This window comes from Manihot esculenta, chromosome 16 (genome assembly GCF_001659605.2).
Source record: "Manihot esculenta cultivar AM560-2 chromosome 16, M.esculenta_v8, whole genome shotgun sequence".
Classification (NCBI taxonomy): Eukaryota; Viridiplantae; Streptophyta; class Magnoliopsida; order Malpighiales; family Euphorbiaceae; genus Manihot; species Manihot esculenta.
This window is the reverse complement of record NC_035176.2, coordinates 25,150,684-25,174,059: the sequence shown is the minus strand read 5'-3', so window position 1 is coordinate 25,174,059 and position 23,376 is coordinate 25,150,684. Positions and strand designations below refer to the sequence as shown.

Genomic DNA, 23,376 nt, shown 5'->3' with positions numbered 1-23,376 from the left:
GATACTGTTATAATAAATTATCAATTGGAAAGGTTTAAATATTTAATTGGAATATGATATTTATGTAATTTTGATTTTAATTTCAACACTCATATATTTTAAATGGAATAACCAATTTCAAATAAATTATGTTATGGTTTGATTCAGCTGGGTATGGTAAGGTGAATAGATTTCAGAGTTACCTTCATCAGCGGTAACAATAAATTTTCCAGAGTTAAGCTGTCCCTTTGTCCCCACCCGAATTCAAACTAAAATATTAGCGGGCTTTTGAATTTGAATTGTAACGGCTAAAGGCTCGCTTCTCCTCGTATTCTTTAATCTTCCACATCTCCGAATACAACAAAGAAACTCCATCATCTCTCTCTCTCTCTCTTTCTCTCTCTCTCTCTCTCTCTCTCTCTCACAATGGCTTCTCTCACTCAAGGAATCCTCCTCAAGCTCCTTCAGTCCATGAACACAACCACTCGTGTCACCGGGGAACACCGCTTTGCTCTCCTCCAAGTCATCGGCATAGTCCCCGCCCTCGCTGGATCCGATCTCTGGCCTAACCATGGCTTCTACGTGCAGCTTTCTGATTCTCTCAACTCCACGTACGTTTCCCTCTCAGAACGCGACACTGACCTCATTCTCTCCAATCGCCTCCAGCTTGGCCAATTCGTTTATGTCGAACGCTTTGAATTCGACTCTCCTGTCCCCAGGGTTTGCGGCATCCGTCCTATCGCCGGCCGCCATCCCTTCGTAGGGACCCCAGAGCCGCTGATTGCTCGTATTTCAGCTTCAAAGAAAGATTTTGTGATTCAACCTGTGGACAATACGGAGTACTCCGTGGATCCGATTGCGGTGTATTTGGCGAACAAGAAATGCGAGGACATGCCGCGAAACGAAAATAAGGAAGTGAAGAGTGATAGTAAAATTGAAAAGAGCAGTAAAACAAGGCAACCTCTTGCACGGCGAGATAACATGATGGCTGGAAATGACGCCAATTCGGAGGAAAATAAAGGACCAGATAAGGTGCCTCAGAGATTTTCTTCGCCAGCAGGAGCAAAGAGATCGGTGTCTGCAGGTAAGAAAAATGTGGCTGTTATGGAAAGGGATCCCTCCCCTGCAGGAAAAGCGAAGAGATCAGCTTCCCCAGTGCCCTCGAAATGTATGGTTCCGAGCTTGGTAGCAGCACGGGAGGAAAACAGGAAGGCGGCCAGGGAGCCAGCTATTATAGTTCCATCAAGGTATAGACAACCATCACCAAGTAGGAAGCAGGCCTCTCCTAATGCTCGAAGGGCTTCGCTCTCTCCTGGAAGGAGGCTGTCAGGAGTGAAGGTGTCGCCTGCTGTGGCAGATTCTGCTGGCAAGAAGAAGATTGCTACAATTGTTGCTGGGATTTCAAAAGTTTCAGAGGCCCTTGTTGGATCTGCAAAGAGTAGTAGGAAGGGCTGGGATGAGACACCAGTGGAGCACAAAGAAAAGGGTGATTTGAAGAAAAAACCGGATCTGCAAGCAATTTTGAGGACTCAGGTAAATTCTTTCGTGCATTGGGTTGTTTTGTAAGGCATAGGTCTTTAACAAGCTTATCTACCAAGAGAATTTCTGGATAATTTTCTTTTCTCGAATTTTTTTAACTAGTTCCTACTTTCTGAATTCTGTTTCTAAATTTTCATTATTGGGGTTGATTCAATTAGGGTTTGTTGAGTCTCTAGAAAAATTCAGTAATAAACGACGGAAATTCTGACTTCACGACATGGAAGTTGGATGTTTTTCAATTGTAACTCAAATTCATGACTAAAAAGGTGGCCTTTTTAGTGCTTTCCTCCAATACTTGTGACTAACTGATGTTCTTCCTATCATCAAGGGGGGTTTATCTGGCTTTAGTCATATGCAATTTTGTGGCGAAGAGTAAGTCCCAACCTGGAGTAACTCCCTTCAATAATTCCAATTAGATGCAAAATAATTAGAAACTATTTAGATTGAGTATAAAGTTTCAAACACTAATTATGCCAACAAAACCAATGAATTCTAGTTCAATAGGAACAAAACTTTGAGCCAGATTACACGTATGCGGCTTCTGCTTTCCACTCAAATAATACAGTTTCTGAATCAGTCTTTGTTAGGTTGAAGTCCACATACCTTACACCTTTTCATTTAAATACTTTGGTCTTTGTGTTATTTCATTTCATCTAACTACCTTCATCTTCGTTTTATTTGTTATGATCTGTTCTGTTGTCTGTTCCCCTTGTAGCATAGAGTTGGAATGACGCTCCCTAAATATTTTACTTTGAAATCTCATCTTCCCCTTGCTGTTTCAGGCTGCCCTTTCTAGGCGTCTAAGTGATGCAAACAGTCGACATTCTAATCAGGATGATGATTCCTCTAGCAATGAGGCACTAAAGTGTGTTTCACCAGAAGATTGTTCGGACAAAGAGAAGCCAACTTGTGCAGCTCTAGGATTCACTATGCATGAGAAGAAATGGACTGATGGTAGCGTTCCATTGGATAAAGTCTCTGCAGAACTTGCAAGACTTGGGAAGGTGAAAATGGAAATTTTTATGGAACTAATTCTTCTGATACTGAAGTAGAAATTTTGTTTTAGGTTTAGCTTCAATTCGCAGTAGCCTCATACTTATTGAATCACCTACACTAAGGCAACCTTAGGAAGGATGATTACCTTGTGGAGGAGTCAATAGAAAATGAGAGACAAGATCGTATTTATTTTGTTACATGAGGCAGTTTTTTTCACTTTTTTATGAAATGCAGGAGGCAATGCAACGGAGGACTCTTGCTACTACTGCTGCAGCTGAAGCATTGGAGGAGGCCATTGCTACTGAGTCTCTTGTAAGGAGTTTAAGGTATGCTGGATCTCTCTCTCTCTCTCTCACGCGCGCGCGCGCACACACACACACTCACAAGTGAATGTTGTGGTTGCATGAAATGACTAATGTTTTAGCCCCCATTTCCAAACATGAACAAAACATCAGATATGACGGTTAAACGATTAATTTATTCATAACATCCCTGAAGGTACAATTGAGCATAATTATTTCTCCCTACTTTTTGTTGCAGCGTTTTTTCAGAACTGGCTTCTGTATCAAAGGCTGGAAATCCTTTACCAAGCATAGATAAATTTTTTTCAGTTTACGATGATGTTGTAAAATATACAGCAATTGCTGAATCAGTTGCAGCGAGCCACTCTTCTGATCATGCTGGCATCCCAACTGAACAATCAAAATCTGCTTCTCTATGGGTTGAAGCTGCTTTAGCTACCGATCTTGAGATTGTTTCCCTGTTGAACAACAAGAATAACGATCCTCCAACCACTCTGCCAAAGAGTTTGTCCAAAAGACAATCTGTAAAAGCTAGTTCATCAACGGCATCTGATCCCACAGTTGGAGTTTGGACAAGGAACCATGGAATGAAGGAAACAGTAGAACTTGCAATGAAGTTGCAATCTGAAATGCAAATGTGGTTTATAAAGTTTGTTGAGGAGTCTCTGGATGCAGGTTTTCGGGCATTAGGGGAGTGTAGCATTGATGGGAGTAAACCACTGCCTCTGAACTTCAGCTCCATTGCAGGTATCTTGTCGCAGTTGAAGAGAGTGAATGATTGGCTGGACGGCGTGGTGTCAAAGGGGGATAAGCTTCTTGCTGAAAAGATTGAGAAGCTCAAGCGCAAGATTTATGGATTTGTCATTCAGCATGTTGGAACAACTTTTGATAACTGCTCCCAAGTTGCTTCATCTTGATAATTATATACATGGGGAGAACGAGATATTTGAATTTTGATTTTTTTTTAACACTTCATTTTGAGGAATTCCCTTGTTTAAATTTACTTAAACAAAAATATGCTTCTCAAAATGATTGTTTTGCACATTTTTGTTGGTTTATTTATTTCACTGTTTTAAATTAAGAAATTTGTAAGAATTCAGTCTAATTTACAAAAAAAAATTAGTCTCCATATTTTTGGTTAAATTTGAATGGGAACTTTATGTTTATTTTAATATTTTGTAATTACATGGGTAAATTAGACATTTTCATTTCATACAACAACTTATAATTTTGATTTTATTAATTTATATTTTATTAATATAAATTCTATTATCATAGAAATATATTGGAAGATTATACATATATATAGTCTATTTAGATAAAATAAACTAAAATTATATAAATTATATAAATTATAATGAATTTAATTAATTATATATAATCTATTTAGATAAAATAAACTAAAATTATATAATGAATTAATTAAATTATATAGTCAAAAATTTATAACAATTAACTAGAACATACGAAAAAAAAAAGATATTATTTAATAATTTAAATATGTAATTTTAAAAATAAAAAAAATTATTTATTAATTATATTAAAATTTAGAAACTAAATATAATTAATCTATTTAATTATATCCAAACGTGCCAGGTCATCACAAAATAACTGACGAAAACTAACCAACTGGTGACGCAAACCCTTTTTCGTACTCCCGCCTGACAGTGAGGTTGCTGAAGCACCAAATTCCTCTTCCTCTATAACGAATCCTTTCTCTTCGATATTGATATTAACATTAATATCCAATCCTTCCCTCGAGATCCTTAATTTTCTTAATTTACTAAATTTTCATGTCAATTCGATTAGCCCCAGGCTTCTCCTGCGATCGATCCAATCCGAGTGGCGAATCTCTAGTCACGGCGGAAAACTGGGTGCGAATCAGTCGAGGTCCCCCCAACCAGGCGTGGGACATCGGTTCTCTATCCGCTCCAACAATGCCGCTCCCACCCATACCCTTCACTACCTAGAACAACACCCGCCGCAATCCGTGACCCGCCACGAACCTGATCAATCTCGTCCTCCAATGGAACCTTCTAATAATCTATCTTCTTCTTCTTCTGCCAATTCTGCTTCTCCCCTTCAGGAAGAGTCTGAGTACCTTGCCCGCTACCTGGTCGTCAAACACTCCTGGCGTGGTCGATACAAGCGGATTCTGTGTATTTCTAATGTTTTGATCATTACTTTGGACCCTAATACGCTCAATGTCACCAATTCTTACGATGTCGGAAGAGATTTTGAAGGTGCCTCTCCGATTCTTGGACGTGATGAGAATTCGAATGAGTTTAATTTGAGTCTTAGGACTGATGGGAAAGGTAAATTTAAGGCGATTAAGTTTTCGTCCGGGTATAGGGCTAGTCTTCTTACTGAGTTGCATAGAATACGATGGGATAGGATAAGTGCTGTGGCGGAGTTCCCGGTGATGCATCTTAGGAGAAGGAATGGCGAGTGGGTTCCTTTTGTAAGTGCCCTCTTCGATTTCAGTTGCAGTCTTAGTGTACAATGTAACTTGTTAAGTATTACACTTTCTTTGAAATGGTCTGTTTTTTTTTTTTTTTTTTTTTTTACTTTCGTGACGTGTCTGTCCTTGCACTTCTTTGTTTTAAGTTTTTTTTTCTCGTTAATGAGTACACATGGTGTATCTGGAATTAAAAATTTTCCGACTGACCTACATCGTAGAGATGTTACTTTTAAGAGTAGGATTCAGTAGTATAACAATCATCAAATTTGTCTGGATGGTCAGTTATCTTCTTCATGAATCTTTATTCTTGGTACTTCATTTTTTCACTAACTCGGCATATTTTCTTCATTCCCTCTACAAGGGAACAATCATACAAAACCCCATATTTTCTTCTAAAATCAAAAGGTCTACTCATGATTTCCAAGAACTTTTATGAATCGCGTGCTACTTGCAAATCACAGGACTAATACTATTGTGAGCCTTATACTCAATTAATTCCAAGTTATTATCAGCTAGCTGCATCATTAGAAAAAAAAAAAAAACTTGTTATGCTTATTTTTTTAGTTTATTTGTATTTGTTTTAATTCTGTCATTTATTCAAGGAATTTTTTCTTTATTTAGAGCTATCACATCAGAGAGATCTAGGGTTGCAAAGTCTTCTTTTAACCATTTGCCTTATGTCATACCATGTCCACCCTTCCTCTCCAATTGCAGTAGCAGTACTTATAATACCTAATTTAATCAATTAGTTCAAAGATTAGAAAAAAACAAAACCTTGTTGAAAGGTTACTACATATATGGACTATTTTGTATCACCTTTTCTTACTTCTACATAGGAGTTGGTTGTTATGATATCGTACTAGTAACCTTCTTCAGAATACTTATATGTAATTGCTTAATTGTACAGAAACTGAAAGTTACTTATGTTGGTGTTGAACTGGTCGAGTTAAAAACTGGGGATCCACGCTGGTGCTTGGATTTTAGAGACATGAATTCCCCTGCCGTCATTACCCTTTCTGATGCTTATGGAAAGAAAGCAAGCGATTATGGAGGATTTGTTCTTTGCCCTTTGTACGGAAGAAAGTCTAAAGCTTTCCAAGCTGCTTCGGATACCACCAATTCGACAATCATCTCAAACTTGGTAAGAATTGCTTCTTCAATAATTCATTCCATAATTTTGTGCTGATATATATTGGAAACTATTTGTTTATGTTGCAAGATGAAACAATTATATGTATTGTGTGTATCATTTGATGAGATGTTATATACTTGTATACAAGAGTCATAATAAAAAAAGGAAAAATAATCCCCAAAATCAAGCCCTATGATCAAGCTAATTTATAAAAATAGATATTTACAATTTAGTATCTGGATATTGCCATTATTAACAATTCAGTCTCTGTATTTTCAGAAATCTATTAAAATGTCCTTATCTTTTCTCTCCGTCAACAAAGTAGTCATTCCGTCCTCTTTTCCGTTAAAAATAGATAAAGGATGAAAGAGAAAATTTTTAAAATTCAATTTTGCCCTCAAATAAAATCCCTAATTTAGTCCTTGGATATTGTTATTATCAACAAGTCAGTCTTTACATTTTCAAAAATCTATTAAAACATTCGTATCTTTTTTTATATCTATTAAAAAGTCCTTATCGTTTCTTTTCGTCAATGAAATAGTCCCTATCTTTTCTCATATCTATTAAAATGTCTTTATCGTTTTTTCCATCATCGAAATAGTCCCTCCCCATCGTTTCTTTCCGTCAACAAAATAGTTCCTCCCTATATTTTCAGAAATCTATTAAAACGTCCTTATTTTTTCTCATATCTATTAAAACGTCCTTATCGTTTCTTTTCATCAATGAAATAGTCCCTATTTTTTCTCACATCTATTAAAACGTCCTTATCGTTTCTCTCCATCAACGAAATAGTCCCTCCTCCTCCTCCTCAAAAAAGAAGAAAAAAAAGAAGAAGATGATGATGAAGGAGAAGAAGAAGAAGAAACAGAAGAAAGAAGAAGAAGAAGAAGAAGAAGGAGAAGGAGAAGAAGAAGAAGAAGAAGAAGAAGAAGAAGCAGAAGAAGCAGAAGCAGAAGAAGAAGAAGCAGAAGAAGAAGTAGAAGCAGAAGCATAAGAAGAAGCAGAAGAAGGAGGAAGAATCAATGAAGGAGGAGGAGGAGGAGGAGGAGGAAGAGAAGGGGGGTAATTTGGTCTTTTACTATATTTTTAATGGCAGAAATAGACGAAATGACTGTTTTGTTGACGGAGAGAAAAGATAAGAACATTTTAATAGGTTTCTGAAAATGCAGGAACTGACTTGTTAATAATGTCAATATCCAAGGACTAAATTGTAAATCTCCCTTATAAAAAATATCTATACATATTTACTTCTTATAACACTCCTTCTCAAGTTGGAGTAAAGACGTTAATCATGCCTAATTTGTTACATATGTAATCAATTTGAGTCCCATTTAGAGTTTTAGTGAAGATATCCCCTAATTGTTCCCCGATTTCGACATGCCCTATTGAGATCACCTTTCATTGTATCTTTTTGAGAACTGTAGAGAGATAATATTTTGTTGTATTTCACAATAGAGATTACAACCTATTTATACATGAGAGACGATATCTAAACAAGAAGGAAAATCAAGCCTATGATTATACAATCCTTAAGATTAAGTAACTCAACCATCTATCAATATTTACTTCCTATATTAACATATTTACTTCCTATAACTTATAACACTCCCCCTCAAGTTGGATCATAGATATTTATCATGCCCAACTTGTTAGAAAAATATTCTATTCGAGGCCCATTTAAAGCTTTAGCGAATAGATCACCCAATTGCTCTCCTGTCTTCACATAACTAGTGGAGATTAAATTTTCTTGAATCTTCTCACGAATGAAATGACAGTCAACTTCAATATGCTTAGTCCGTTTATGGTATACTGGATTGGAAGCAATGTGAAGAACAGCTTGATTATCATACAAAAGTTTCGCGGGTGATGCAACATCCATACCAACTTCCTTCAGTAGATGATTTATCCACAGAATCTCATAAGTCGATTGAGCCATGGCCCTATATTCTGACTCGGCACTGGATCTGGATACCACATTTTGCTTCTTACTTTTTCAAGACACTAGGTTTCCTCCAACAAATACACAGTAGCCTATAGTCGACCTTCTATCACTTTTAGTTCCCGCCCAGTCAGCATCAGAAAAACACTCAAGTGCAGTATGCCCATCATCTCTATAGAGTATACCGAGTCCAGGAGTCCCTTTTAGATAACATAGAATTTGTTCTAGAGCGGCCCAATGTTTCACCGTAGGTGCAGACATGAACTGGCTTACAACACTTACTGCAAAAGCAATATCTGGCCGAGTCATCACTAGGGGTGAGCATTCGGTCAGTTCGGTTCAAAACCGAACCGAACCGAAGTAACCGAAAACCGAATTGCAGTATTTTACATAAACCGAACCGAACCGAATCAAACCGATTTGGTTCGGTTCGGTTCGGTTCGGTCGGTTCGATCGGTTAAACCGATACAATCAAGAGCACACAACTTCAACAATCAACAGCACACAAATTCAACACACAAATTCAGCAATCAAACGTACACAAATTCAACAATCAACAGCAAATCACAAATATTTACTTACCTTTTACAATTTACTCAAGTTCAACTGTGAATGGCTGGAAGCGCGACACAGAGACTCGGAGAGGACTGAGGGCTGTGGAATAAGCACGACCAAATTGCCGACTGCCCGACGACACGTGGAGAGCCAATAGAGAGCAACGACCGACGCCGATGGTGAATCAGTTCAGTCGAGAGGAGAGTGGAGGCACAGGCGCGAGAATCTCACGGCGAGATGAGAGATGGAGCAGAGCATAGAGATGAGAGATGGAGCAGAGCACAGAGATGAGCACAGAGATGAGAGATGGAGCAGGAGCACTGGCGGCACGCACGGAGAGATAGAAATTTGTTTTAGATTTAGGGCAGGGAAGGGAAGGGAAGGGAAATAGGGAATAGGAAACTATTAAAACGATGTAGTATAGGTGATTTCGGTTCGGTTCGGTCTAATCGAAATTTTTACGTCTAAAACCGAACCGAACCGAAATTACCGATTTTTTAAAAATTTCAAACCGAACCGAACTGAAAAAAAAATAAAACTGAACCAAATTTTCGAAATTAATCGGTTCGGTCGGTTATTTCGGTCTAAACCGAATACTGCTCACCCCTAGTCATCACCATAAGGTAGTTCAGCTTTCTAACCAACCTCTTGTACCTCTCTGGATCATCATAAGGGTCTCTGTCATCTTTTGTAAGACATATATTAAGAATCATTAGTGTGCTACATGGTTTAGCTCTCATCTTCCCAGTTTCTGCAAGTGAGTCAAGGACGTACTTCATTTGAGACAGGAAAATTCTCCTTTTACTCCTTAAGACTTCGACTCCTAAGAAATACTTAAACTGACCCAAGTCTTTGGTATAAAAACTTGCATGCAAGTAGTTTTTAAGAGAAGAGATCCCTGTACTATCATTCCCTGTAATGACAATATCATCAACATATACAACAAGGAGAATAATACCAGTATCTGAATTTCTATAGAAGACTGAATGGTCACACTTGCTTTTTTTCAACCCAAAATTTTGAACAACTTCAATGAACTTGCCAAACCATGCACGGGGACTATGCTTCAAACCATACAAAGATTTCTTCAACTGACAGACTTTCCCATAATCCCCCTAAGCAACAAACCCTGGTGGTTGCTCCATATAGCAGCTAGGGAGATAAACAAGCAAACTGAGGTCATTTTTACCACAGGAGAAAAAGTGTCAGAATAGTCAACGCCATAGGTTTGGGCATAATCTTTAGCGACAAGACGAGCCTTAAGCCTTGCTATGGAGCCATCTGGATTGACTTTGATGGCAAAAACCCATTTATAGCCCACAACCTTCTTGCCATAGGGTAAATCAACTAATTCCCAAGCATGATTTTCATCTAAAGCCTTGATCTCCTCAAATATTGCATCACGCCATCCAGAATGAGCCAAGGCCTCTTTAACTGTCTTAGGCAAAGAAATGAAATCTAGAGAGACAATTAAGGAGGTAGAAGAAGGAGACAGGTGATCATAAGACAGAAAGTTAGCAACAGAATAGATAGATTTACACTATTGTTTACCTTTACGAAGACAAATGGGGAGGTCAAGGTGACTCAGTGGTGGATCTGATAGCGAAGAAGATTCTGGTGCAGGACATGTATCATCAGGTACTGTCTTCGAGAGTAAACTGGAGGTCGAGTATTAGGAGGAATGTTACCATCAGATTGTACAGCAGAAGGCATACTCGAAGAGGTCCCACCATCAGATATGATTCTATAGATGAGCCACTCATCATCCTCCTCTTGATCAGGAGAGGTTTGTGCAACAGGACAAAAGGGAACTTGCTTGGAAAAGACTATCTGTTGAGACCAGATATTTGTTAAGGTCTGGAGAGTAACACCGATACCCTTTCTGAAGGCGAGAATATCCCAAAAAAAACATACTTCAAAGCTTTAGGATCAAGTTTAGTCACATGAGGTTTGATATGCCGAACATAGCAAGTACTGCCAAACAATCGTCGTTCGAGAGGAAATAATAGCTTCTTAGGAAAGAGGACACTATAAGGAGTATTAACGTTTAGTACTGCGGAGGGCATGCGATTAATGAGAAAGCATACAGTAGAGACAACATCAACCCAAAATTGCTTAGGAACTTGCATTTGAAACAACAAAGCTCTAGCAGTCTCAAGGAGATATCGATTCTTCCTTTCAGCTACCCCATTTTGAGCGGGTGCATCAACACATGATGATTGGTGAAGAATACCATGTTGAGTCATATAAACTTGAATGATTCTGACATATATTCTTTAGCATTGTTGCTCCGCAAAATTTTCGCAGAAAAATTAAATTGAGTCTTAATTTCAGCACAAAAGGCAGACAAATGAGAAAACACTTCTGAACGATGCTTCATAAAATAAATCCAAGTCTTTCTAGAGTAATCATCCACAAAAGTAATAAAATATCTGAATCCAGTCTTAGATCCAACCGGACATAGGCCCCAAACATCTGAATGAACTAATTCAAAAGCAGAATCAGCTCGTTTATTGACTCTAGGACTTAAAGAGGTTCGATGATGTTTTGCAAAATGACATGACTCACATTCCAGTAAAGATACCTCATGAAATTGAGGGCATAACTTCTTCAAAACCGGTAAAGAATGGTGTCCTAACTGACAATGTGCTTCAAATGGAGACACGACACTGGAGCAAGCAACAGACTGAGGTACCCATGCATCCAAAATGTAGAGACCCTAGATACATGTCCTTTACCAATAATCAGCTTCGTCACAAGATCCTGAATAAGACAATGTTTAGGAAAAAAAGAAACACAACAATTTAGGTCTTTGGTAAGTTTACTCATAGAGATTAAATTAAAGATAAGATTAGGTAAACTTAACATAAATGATAGCGTAATAGAAGGAGTAGGTTTAACAGCCCCAGAACCCTCAACATTATAGGTTGACCCATAAGCTATAATAATAGGAGAATGTGCTTTATGAGATCGAAAGCTAGCAAAAATATGATGATTACCTGTCATGTGATCCGTGGCACTAGAATCAATGACCCATTTATATGAAGAGGAAATAAGACACGTTTTACCTATCTCAGTCGCTACTGAAGACGTTGGGATAATTTTAATAATAAAAGTCTTACTGTCAAAAACCATTTCAACTAAAACTCTATACTCCTATACCTTCAAACGAATTAAAGAAAGATAACAAAATCTAATCCAGTGAACAGTAAAAAAACGCCTCCACCTAGCACTCAAACGGCAAACGAACCACAGATCTGACAAGGGGGCTGCAAGGCAATTTCGGCGTCCTCCTTAGGTGGACGGTGAGAGACAAATATTACCCTAGATGGGTAACACAAAAGAACAGGAGCCCTACGTCTTCAAAAATTTAAAACTTGACGAGAGAGGAAAAAAAAAATAAATCTCTACGAGAATGGCTCTGATACCATGTAACAAGATAAGAAATAATTGGGTAATTTCAGTATATATTTTTCCATTGAAGTAAGTGGGTATATATATAGATTATAAGGCCTTGTTAAGGCAACCCCTAATAATCCTCTATCAATCAATTAGCCTATGATTATGTAATCTCCTATAATTATATACAAATTATTTTCACACTCTAACATTAATGAAGAGTCATTCAGAATTATTCTCTATTTTTTGTTCTTTCTATACTAAAATCCAAACTCAATACAATGTTTCTATTCGAATATTGCAAAGTGATAACATCAAAGAATATCTTTATAGGAAATTTCAATCTTATTTGTTACAAAAAGAAATTCTTCATTAGTCTTCCTATGTAGACACTCTTTCACAGGATGGGGTTACCGAACGAAAAAATCGACATCTTCTTAAAATAGCTAGAGCTCTCTTATTTCAAATGAAAGTCTAAATATTTTTAGGCTGATACTGTGTCCACTGCTTATTTTTTTATCAATCACATGCCCTCCTCTGTTCTTCATGGTGATATCCCTTATAATATTTTGTTTTCAACTAAATTTTTATTTCCTATTGAACCACGTATCTTTGGTTGTATTTGTTTTATTCGTGATGTTCGTCCACAAATTGGATCACAAATCACTCAAATGTGTCTTTCTTGGCTACTCTCAACTTCAAAAAGGGTATCGTTGTTTTTCTCCTGATCTTAATCGGTAACATTTTTTGAGTCCACTCCATTCTTTCCACCATCATTTGTTTATGACACAGAGGGAGGAAGATGAAGATGACCTCTTAGTATACATTGTCCGCTCTTTATCTCATCCTTAGAATCTTCCTGCACCTTTCGCTCATATGCCAGATCGTCCTTCCATTTTTCATGTTTATTTCAGATGCCTTGAGGACTCTGACTCCGCTCCATTACAGGATTTGCCGTCGGCAGACCTTGCTCCCACCAATCCTTCACCATCTGACTTGGATCTTGCCATTACTCTTTGCAAAGGTAAACGTACTTGCACTCATCCTATTTCGTCTTTTGTTTCTTATAGTCAATTATCTTCTTCTTCTCATTATTTTGCCACTGCTTTAGATTCTATTTCAGTTTTTAAAACTATTATTGAGACTTTATTCTATCCTGGTTGGCATGCTGCGATAGAAGAAGAAATAATGGCCCTAGACGCTAATGGTACTTGGGAGTTGGTGTCCTTGCCCCCAAGAAAGTGCGCTATTGGGTGTAAATGAGTATTTGTGGTGAAAGTAAATCCTGGTGAATCTGTGCTCGCCTCAAAGCCCTTTTAGTAGCCAAATGTTATGCTTAAACTTATGGAGTTGACTATTCTGATACATGCTCTCCAGTTGCCAAACTCGCATCTTTTCGATTGTTTATTTCCTTGGCAGCTACACATAGTTGGCCTTTGCATAAATTGGAGATTAGAAATACTTTTCTCCATGGTGACCTTGAGGAGGAAGTTTATATTGAGCAACCATCTGGTTTTGTTGCTCAGGGGGAGTTAGACAAGGTTTGTAGACTTTGAAAATCCCTCTATGGCTTGAAACAGAGTCCTTGGGCATGGCTTGACAGGTTTAGTGAGGTGATCCAACAGTTTGAAATGAAGATGAGTAAGTGTGGTCACTCAGTGTTTTATAGAAATTCTAATAGTGGAGTAATTTTGCTTGTAGTATATATATATGATATTGTTATCACAGGAAGTGATGCTGTTTTACATCTCTAAAAGAATTTCTCAAAACACAGTTTCGTACAAAGGATTTTGGCTTCTTGAAATATTTTTTGGGCATTGAAGTTATGCTGTGTAAAAAAGACATTTTCTTATCTAAGAAAAATATATTCTTGATTTGTTGACGGAAACAGGAAAATTGAGTGCTAAGTCTTGCAGTGCACCAATGATCCCTAATCTTCAACTTACCACAGAAGACACTGAGCTATTTGCAGATCCTAAAATGTATAGAAGATTAGTTGGCAAGTTTAAATTATTTGACGGTGACTCATCCTGATATTGCATATTTTGTGAGTGTGGTGAGTCAGTTTATGACTCTCTTACTGTTGCTCGTAGGATACTATGGGATAGATTCTTTGCTACTTGAAAGGGGTTCGAGGACGTGGTCTCTTCTATGGTAACCATGGGCACTCAAAAATTAAATGTTTTTCCAATACTGATTGAGCAGGTTTGAAAGTTGATAGGAGGTCAACCACTAGATATTATATTTTTTTGGGAGGTAACTTGATCTCATAGAAAAGTAAAAAGCAAAATGTGGTCTCTCATTTTAGTGCTGAATCTAAATATCGAGCCATGACACAAGCCGTATGTAAAGTCTTATGGGTGCGGCAACTGTTGGAAGAGGTTGGGTTTACAAATTCGGTACCTGCTAAGTTGTGGTGTGATAATCAAGCAGCTATCCATATTGCCTCTAATCCAGTATTTTATAAGAGGACCAAACATATCGAGATTGACTGTCATTTTATTCGTGAAAAGGTTCAACAAAAGATAATCTCAACAAGACATATCAGAACTGGAGAACAATTAGGAGATATCTTTGCTAAAACTCTAAATAGGACTCGAGTTGATTATATATGTAACAAGTTGGGCATGATCAACATATATGCTCCAACTTAAGGCGGAGTGTTATAGGAAGTAAATATTGATAGATGTGTTAATTGTTTAATCTTAGGGATTGCATGATCATAGGCTTGATAAAGGATTCTCTTTCCTTTCTAGATAAGGTTTTTTATGTATAAATATGTTGTAATCTCTATTGTAATATGTACAATAAATATTACTCCTACAGATACTATGGAGAATTTTGGTGGAATTTTTTATTATATTCCAACCGATCTTTACAAGATTTGGATATTTATACACAGAATTAACCTAATTAGGAATATTTACAACATATTTAATTAGGAATATCTACAACAAAGGTAGGAAATAAAATCTCTATAATCAAACATAACTAGACTTCCAAAAATCTATCCAAACAATAATTGAATCCCTCTATTTACATTGGTCAACAAAGAGTCATAATGTAAAAGGAAAAATAATCCCTAAAATCAAGCTTTATGATAAAGCTTGTTAAATCTGAGTCAGGCCTAACTCACCCCAAAAGTTAGCTCAAGGAGAGAAGTTCCTATGGCCCATATAAGGGCACTTTACCCCTTTTCTAAACTGATGTGGGATTCAATATATCCGTCACGCCCAAAACTTTACTAGTGCGTGACATATCATGGGAGGCCCAACATTGGATGGGAGGCTCTAATACTATGTTAAATCTGAGTTAGGCCTAACCCAACCCAAAAACTAGTTCAAGAAAAGGAGTTCCTATGGCCCATTTAAAGGGTACTTTACCCCATTCCCAAAGCGATATGGGATTCAACACATCCTCACGCCCAAAACTTTACTGGTGTGACATATTATGGGAAGCCCAGTATCGGATAGGGAAGCTTTGATATCATATTAAATTTGGGCCAGGCCTAACTCACCCCTTTGAAGGAGGAGTGGCTATTGCCTGTATAAGGGGCACTTTATCCATTTTCCAAAGCGACGTGGGATTCAACAAATCTAACATATATAAAATATCCATACATATTTACCTCCTATAACAGTTTAAACTTGCATTTTTTGCTCCATGGTCTCCCTCTTTATAAATTATTGTTGTATCATGTTCATGTACTTATTTTATCATTTTGCTGCTGCAGAACATAGTTTCATGGAGACTAATTACATTGAATGTGCTTTTGCAGACTAAAACTGCTACGTCAATGGTTGGGGTATCACTTTCGGTAGACAGTTCTCAAACCCTGAGTATAATAGAGTATATCAAGCAGAGGGGTACCTATTTATGAACACTTCATTGATCTTCTCTATCCTCTGTTTTTTCATTGTTTATATTTTAATTAATTATGCAATTATTTGAAAACTCAGCAAAGGAAGCAGTTGGAGCAGAGGAAACCCCTTGTGGGGGTTGGTCTGTAACAAGGTTGCGATCTGCTGCTCATGGAACTCTAAATGTTCCTGGAGTGGGTTTGGGAATTGGCCCAAAAGGTGGACTTGGAGATCATGGTGATGCTGTCTCTCGTCAATTTATTCTAACAAAGGCTTCTCTTGTTGAAAGGCGCCCAGAAAACTATGAAGTAAGTTGATGAAAAATTACACGATATGGGGATTGAGGTAGATACTAGAATAGTTTCCATGTTATGCTGCTTGCCTGGTCTGAGACTGAGATGTCAACCTTGTTTGTTAGATGTATTCAATGCATATATAGCTATGCATACATGTAATACATATCAATTGCTGAGAATCTTCATTAGATGTCTGCAGGCTATTACTGTTCGTCCTTTATCTGCAGTAAGGTCACTTATTCGATTTGCTGAGGAGCCTCAAATGTTTGCTATTGAGTACAATGATGGATGCCCTATACATGTGAGCATTGATAGTCCTTTTTTTTAAGTTTAGATTTACTATGGCATAATTTTCTAATATTTAGGGCTTGAATATAGGTTTATGCAAGCACGTCTCGTGATAGCTTACTTGCAGCAGTTCGGGATGTATTGCAAACAGAAGTAGGTATATCTGTTCCCTGTTTGTTAACAGGTTATTGGTAGGTTTTATAGCCATAGAAGTAGTTGGAAATCTAATGCTGCATATTCTTTTGATTAACCCATCTATATATCATTTAGTACAAATATTTGTTAGGGCAGCTTAATGTGTTGTTGACTTTTGGGTGTACCATCTACTTATGCAGGTTCAGAACCCAGTACCTGTATTACCTAGGTTGACTATGCCTGGTCATTGCATTGATCCACCTTGTGGGAGAGTTCATTTATTACTAGGAACCCGACGCCCTACTGTTGACGTGGAGAGTGCGTCCATGCATTTGAAACACTTAGCTGCAGCTGCTAAGGATGCTGTTGCTGAAGGTGGATCAATGCCTGGTTCAAGAGCTAAATTGTGGCGTAGAATAAGGGAGTTCAATGCTTGTATTCCATTTAGTGGAGTTCCTCCTAATATTGAAGTGCCGGAGGTAGCTTTAATGGCCTTGATTACAATGCTTCCAGCTACACCAAATCTTCCTCCAGAATCTCCTCCCTTACCACCTTCTTCTCCTAAAGCAGCTGCAACAGTGATGGGTTTCATTTCATGTTTACGTAGATTATTGGCTTCAAGAAGTGCAGCTTCACATGTAATGTCTTTTCCTGCTGCTGTTGGAAGAATAATGGGATTGCTTAGAAATGGTTCTGAGGGTGTAGCAGCTGAAGCTGCAGGACTTGTTGCAGCTCTTATTGGAAGTGGTCCTATAGATCCCAGTTTATTGATAGATTCCAAAGGAGAGCAGCATGCCACAATAATGCACACAAAGTCTGTCTTGTTTGCTCATAATGGTTATGTTATTATCCTTGCCAACCGATTGAAACCGATGTCCGTATCACCTTTGTTGTCAATGGCTGTTGTCGAAGTTCTTGAGGCAATGATATGTGAACCACATGGTGAAACTACAGAATACACAGTTTTTGTTGAATTGTTACGACAGGTAGCTGGTTTGAAGCGTCGCTTATTTGCATTGTTTGCACATCCTGCTGAAAGTGTAAGGGAAACAGTTGCTGTGATCATGCGTACAATTGCAGAAGAAGATGCAATTGCAGCAGAATCCATGCGTGATGCTTCTTTGCGTGATGCTTCTTTGCTGAGGCATTTATTGCATGCTTTTTACCTTCCTGCTGGTGAGCGTCGTGAGGTTAGTCGACAACTTGTTGCTCTTTGGGCTGATTCATATCAACCAGCTTTAGATTTATTGTCTAGGGTTCTGCCTCCTGGGCTTGTTGCTTATTTGCACACACGCTCTGATGGAGTTCAACTTGAAGATGCAAATCAAGAAGTATCATTGATTAGTAGGAGAAAGAGACGTTCACTTAAGCAGCAGAGAGGTCATTTTGGGAGAGGAATTACGTCTCAAGATCCAGTTAACCATGAAGGTGGTGATCCAGTGAGGCAGGCAAATGCTGGTGGTCTTAAAGGATCAGAAAACTATCAACCATATGCTTTGGATCCACATTGTGGACAATCTTCTACTTTTCACACAGTTGAAAATTTGACTAGTGATGCTCCCTCTGTAGTGGCTTTGCAAAATGAGCATTCACCTGCTTCAGCTGATAGACCTTCAACCAATATACATGAGACAGCAGAACCAGATGTTTGTAATTCAGTTGACTCTGATACTCATGTGGCTGATTTCCAGAACACAGGCCTTCTAGCTCCTGCACAGGTTGTTGTGGAGAAGACACCTGTGGGTTCTGGTCGGCTACTCTGTAATTGGCATGAATTTTGGCGAGCATTTAGCCTTGATCACAATCGTCCTGACCTGATATGGAATGAGCGCACAAGGCAAGAACTGAGGGAGGCTTTGCAGGCTGAGGTTCATAAACTTGATGTTGAGAAGGAACGTACTGAAGATATTGTTCCAGGAGGGACGATAATAGAGACAATGACTGGACAAGATAGTGTACCACAGATATCTTGGAACTATTCTGAGTTCAACGTGAGTTATCCTAGCTTATCGAAAGAAGTATGTGTAGGTCAATATTATCTGCGTTTGCTTCTTGATAGTGGTAGCAGCGGCAGGGCACAGGATTTTCCGCTGCGTGATTCTGTAGCTTTCTTTAGGGCACTCTATCATCAATTTTTATGTGATGCAGACACAGGGCTTACAGTAGATGGTGCTGTCCCTGATGAACTGGGTGCATCAGATGATCGGTGTGATATGGGAAGATTAGATGGTTTTGGGGGAGGGGGAGGCTCTTCAGTAAGGGAGCTTTGTGCAAGAGCAATGGCCATTGTGTATGAACAGCATTACATTACAATAGGTCCTTTTGAGGGTACTGCACATATTACAGTTCTTTTAGATAGGACAGACGATAGAGCTTTGAGGCACCGCCTTCTCCTCCTTTTGAAGGTATATCAGTCTATTGTTATTTTGTTGTTTGTCTTTTTCTAGATGATTCATTATCTTTTGTTTCTTGGCTTCACCCTGTACTTAATTTGTGGAGGCTTTGTCTGCAGGTTTTAATGAAGGTTCTGTCTAATGTGGAAGCTTGTGTTGTGGTTGGAGGATGTGTATTGGCTGTTGATTTGCTGACAGTTGTTCATGAAGCGTCAGAAAGAACTTCCATCCCTTTACAGTCTAATTTATTAGCTGCTACTGCTTTTATGGAGCCACTTAAAGAATGGATGTTTATTGGCAAGGATGGTGCACAAGTTGGACCTGTTGAGAAGGATGCTATCAGAGGGTTTTGGTCAAAGAAAGAAATTGACTGGACAACCAAGTGCTGGGCTTCTGGAATGGTGGAGTGGAAGAGATTGCTTGATATCCGTGAACTTCGTTGGGCATTAGCTGTTCGTGTTCCAGTCCTCACATCATCTCAGGTAGGTACCATTGAGGCATGTTCTTGATTCTGATCTTCATGCGGTTGCTGTCTGTAGCCAGAATACCATCTTTATGTGATTCTCAAATGTCCTTGCAACTTTACGTTCTCGTAAATTTTTACTCTCAGTTATCTAGTTCCTTTATATTTTATGAATATTGTTGATGTGGGTTTGTACATTACTAGTTTTAGAAGAACTGTTTTGTGCATATGCAACAAATATGCTCAGTTAATGCGTTTCTTTTGTCACATCCTGTTTAAATTGTCCATTGTTTTGTTTCCTCTGCTTTTTCCCCCATGATATCTGTTAATTGGTGGATATTGATGTAGGTAGGGGATGCAGCATTGTCCATTGTACAGAGCATGGTAGCTGCACATTCAGACTTAGATGATGCTGGGGAGATAGTTACCCCAACACCAAGGGTAAAGCATATCCTTTCAAGTCCTCGATGCTTTCCACATATTGCCCAGGTAATTTCCTGAGATGTTCCTCCTAGTCATGTATTCATGCTTTTGTGATGCACTTGAGGTGTAGCTAAGACTTTTATGCAAACTTTATGAGATTGGAATTTGGTGTCCTTATTTTTAGTCAACTTTGGAGGACTTCCAAGATGTGCATGCATATTGTAAAGGATGAAGGGTTTGATAAGTGTTGCATCCTTTCATTTTCTGAATATCTTGATTGAATGAATACCAGGTTTAGATAATAATGTCATTTTCCTTTAAAGAAGTTGATTCCTCAGTCATTGTAACCATTAATTCATAAAGTTACTGCCTCATTTATTATCTGCTTGCTTGCATAGGCTATGCTTTCTGGGGAACCAAGTATTGTGGAGGCTGCTGCAGCATTGTTGAAGGCTGTTGTGACCATAAATCCCAAGGCTATGATACGTCTTTACAGCACAGGTGCATTCTATTTTGCATTATCATACCCTGGATCCAATCTGCTTTCCATTGCACAACTGTTTGCTGTGACTCATGTCCATCAAGCATTCCATGGTGGTGAAGAAGCTGCTGTTTCTTCATCATTGCCTCTTGCAAAACGCAGTGTGTTGGGTGGGCTTCTTCCTGAATCTTTGCTGTATGTACTGGAGCGTAGTGGTCCAGCTGCTTTTACAGCTGCAATGGTTTCAGATTCTGATACTCCAGAGATTATATGGACGCACAAAATGCGAGCAGATAATCTGATTCGACAAGTAGGTAACTTCAACTTAGGCATATGCAGTATGTGCTTCATTGTTTTCTGGTCACTTGTTTATGGAAAGGCTAAGAACTGATATTTACACTGTACTCCTGACATCATGTACTCATTTTCTTTCCACCAGGTTTTGCAGCATCTGGGTGATTTTCCCCAGAAGTTGTCACAGCACTGTCATTCTTTATATGAATATGCGCCCATGCCACCTGTGACCTATCCTGAGCTTAGAGATGAAATGTGGTGTCACCGATATTACCTTCGAAACTTGTGTGATGAGATTTGCTTTCCAAATTGGCCAATTGTTGAACATGTTGAGTTTCTGCAGTCATTATTGGTAATGTGGCGTGAAGAGTTAACACGGAGACCTATGGATCTCTCTGAAGGAGATGCTTGCAGTATATTGGAGATGTCACCAGGAGATGTCTCAAGTGAAGATGCCAGAAAGAAGTATGCTTTTGAGACTTCTAAGGAGATAACTAGCATATCACAGCAGATTGAGAACATTGATGAAGAAAAGCTCAAGCGACAATATAGAAAGCTTGCAATGAAATATCATCCTGACAAGAATCCTGAGGGAAGGGAAAAGTTTCTTGCTGTGCAGAAAGCATATGAACGTCTTCAGGTATTTGACCTCAAGCTCAGAAATAGGAATTACAGGGATATATAAACGTCTCTCCATGGACATACATGGCCATTACTGTGAGACTATGGGCACCATATATTGTGTGAAGGCTGTTGATGGAGTAATTACTTCATCTTCAAGCTTTAGTTATTGAAGGTTTGATTTGCTGATAGATATATATTTGGTATTTTTACTGATGACACCACATTCATTTTTCTTTTGTAAGTGTTACATAGTACAAACATGTATGCACAAACCAAGGAGCATGTATGAGATAAAAGTGTATGTGCATGTGTATGGATGAATGCAGGAAGACATGTGATGCTCAGGATTCTTAATGTGTGTTCTTTCATGCAGCAATGTTCTAGGTTGCTTGTACTAGTGAACTCATGTTGAGAAGTGATTGGAGTTGAAATATTTTATCCTGGAAGGATATCTTTCTTATGGAAAATTCAGAATTCACGAGATGACTCTCATGCTTCATATTTTACCAAAGTTAAACTAAGGGTGAAGCACTCTGGTATTTGGAAGAAAAATTGCAATGTATGATGTCCTTGCCATGACATATGGTATCTTAGGGTTAGATATCTTTAAATCTCTTGGTGGAAACAAAATACAGTTGTCCAAAATGTAACATGTTTTACGATTTTATGTATATGAAATATATGCAAAATGCCATGCTGGAAAGAAATAAAGATAACCACAAAAATTTTAATATCTAAGAAGTATGTTGAATCCCACATCGATTGTGGAAAGGGGTAATGTGCCCCTTATATGGACCATAGACACTCCTCCCCCTTGAGCTAACTTTTGGGTGAGTTAGACCTGACTCAAATTTAATATGGTATCAGAGCCAAGGTCATGGGTTCGAATCCTAGCAGGTGCTGGAGAGAGGGGATTGTTGACCAAGTGGGCCAGCATTTTGTTTAGATCCCTTCGAACCATAGCGCTTGGGCTTACTACTCTATAAGGAATTGGAGTTGCACCTCTGCTAACAGCTTAAACTTTGTTAAATTTGGGACAGACCTAACTCACCCCAAGAGCTAACTCAAAGGGGAGTTAGGCCTGTCCCAAATTTAACATGGTATCAGAGTCTCCCCATCCGATGTTGGGTCTCCTATAAATATGTCATGCACTAGTAAAATTCTGGGTATGAGGGAGCTGTGTTGAATCCCACATCGGTTGTGGAAAGGGGTAATGTGCCCTTTATATGGACCATAGGCACTTCTCCCCTTGAGCTAGCTTTTGGGGTGGGTTAGACCTGTCCTAAATTTAACAAAGTATAATAAATTATTTTCAAACTTTCAATAAGAAAAGGCAATGTTAACTACTTCAATAATATAAAATAGGATAATTACTATCAGGTCCTTGATTTTTTAGGAAATTCACTAGTTCTTTCCTCTTTCAGTATCACTCAATTAAAATGTTCCTGTATTTCGTAAAGTCGAACTTTTTAGTTTTTTTGTCAAAGAAACTGTTAGTCAACTTGTTTTAGCCTTGGTTAGAGGAACTAAATAATATGAATATTGAATATTATAGGGACTGAATAATATTATAATTAAAATTATAGGGACTAAATAGTATAAATATTCGAGACAATTAATGGGTTTTTTTAACAAAAGGACTACAGAGCTCGATTTTACAAAATTTATATACGTTTAATTTGAGTGAGTTTCAAATAGGATGAACTAGTAAATTTTCTAAAGCTGAGGGACTTGATAGTAATTCACCCTACAAAATATAATCCAAAATGTCTTGTATAATAATGTTGCAATTATCCAAAATTTGTGTGATTTGAGAT

At 38.2% G+C, this 23,376-nt stretch overlaps 2 protein-coding genes across 5 annotated transcripts in view; both read left to right on the top strand.

Annotated features, from left to right (window-relative positions):
• The first annotated feature begins 319 nt into the window (after positions 1-319).
• On the top strand, positions 320-3,945 carry LOC110603398. The gene is made up of 4 exons (XM_021741111.2): positions 320-1,512; positions 2,301-2,522; positions 2,749-2,840; positions 3,055-3,945. Exons 1-4 carry the CDS (start codon positions 406-408, stop codon positions 3,731-3,733), a joined length of 2,100 nt encoding a protein of 699 aa, XP_021596803.1. The 5' UTR covers positions 320-405; the 3' UTR covers positions 3,734-3,945.
• Positions 3,946-4,456: 511 nt separating this feature from the next.
• LOC110603898 (dnaJ homolog subfamily C GRV2) overlaps positions 4,457-23,376 on the top strand; it is a 35,412-nt gene continuing 16,492 nt past the window's right edge. Inside the window, exons 1-11 of one of the 4 annotated variants that reach the window (XM_021741891.2) lie at positions 4,457-5,277; positions 6,185-6,418; positions 16,081-16,168; positions 16,262-16,470; positions 16,658-16,759; positions 16,837-16,899; positions 17,082-19,286; positions 19,394-19,756; positions 20,086-20,226; positions 20,559-20,951; positions 21,081-21,575. In XM_021741891.2, the coding sequence (XP_021597583.1) occupies positions 4,843-5,277; positions 6,185-6,418; positions 16,081-16,168; positions 16,262-16,470; positions 16,658-16,759; positions 16,837-16,899; positions 17,082-19,286; positions 19,394-19,756; positions 20,086-20,226; positions 20,559-20,951; positions 21,081-21,575 (4,728 nt within the window). In that variant the 5' untranslated portion in view covers positions 4,457-4,842. Of the gene's footprint in view, positions 5,278-6,184; positions 6,419-13,216; positions 13,327-16,080; positions 16,169-16,261; positions 16,471-16,647; positions 16,760-16,836; positions 16,904-17,081; positions 19,287-19,393; positions 19,757-20,085; positions 20,227-20,558; positions 20,952-21,080; positions 21,576-23,376 lie in introns of those variants that run through there. The other 3 variants (XM_021741893.2, XM_021741894.2, XM_021741895.2) reach the window with 3 other exon arrangements.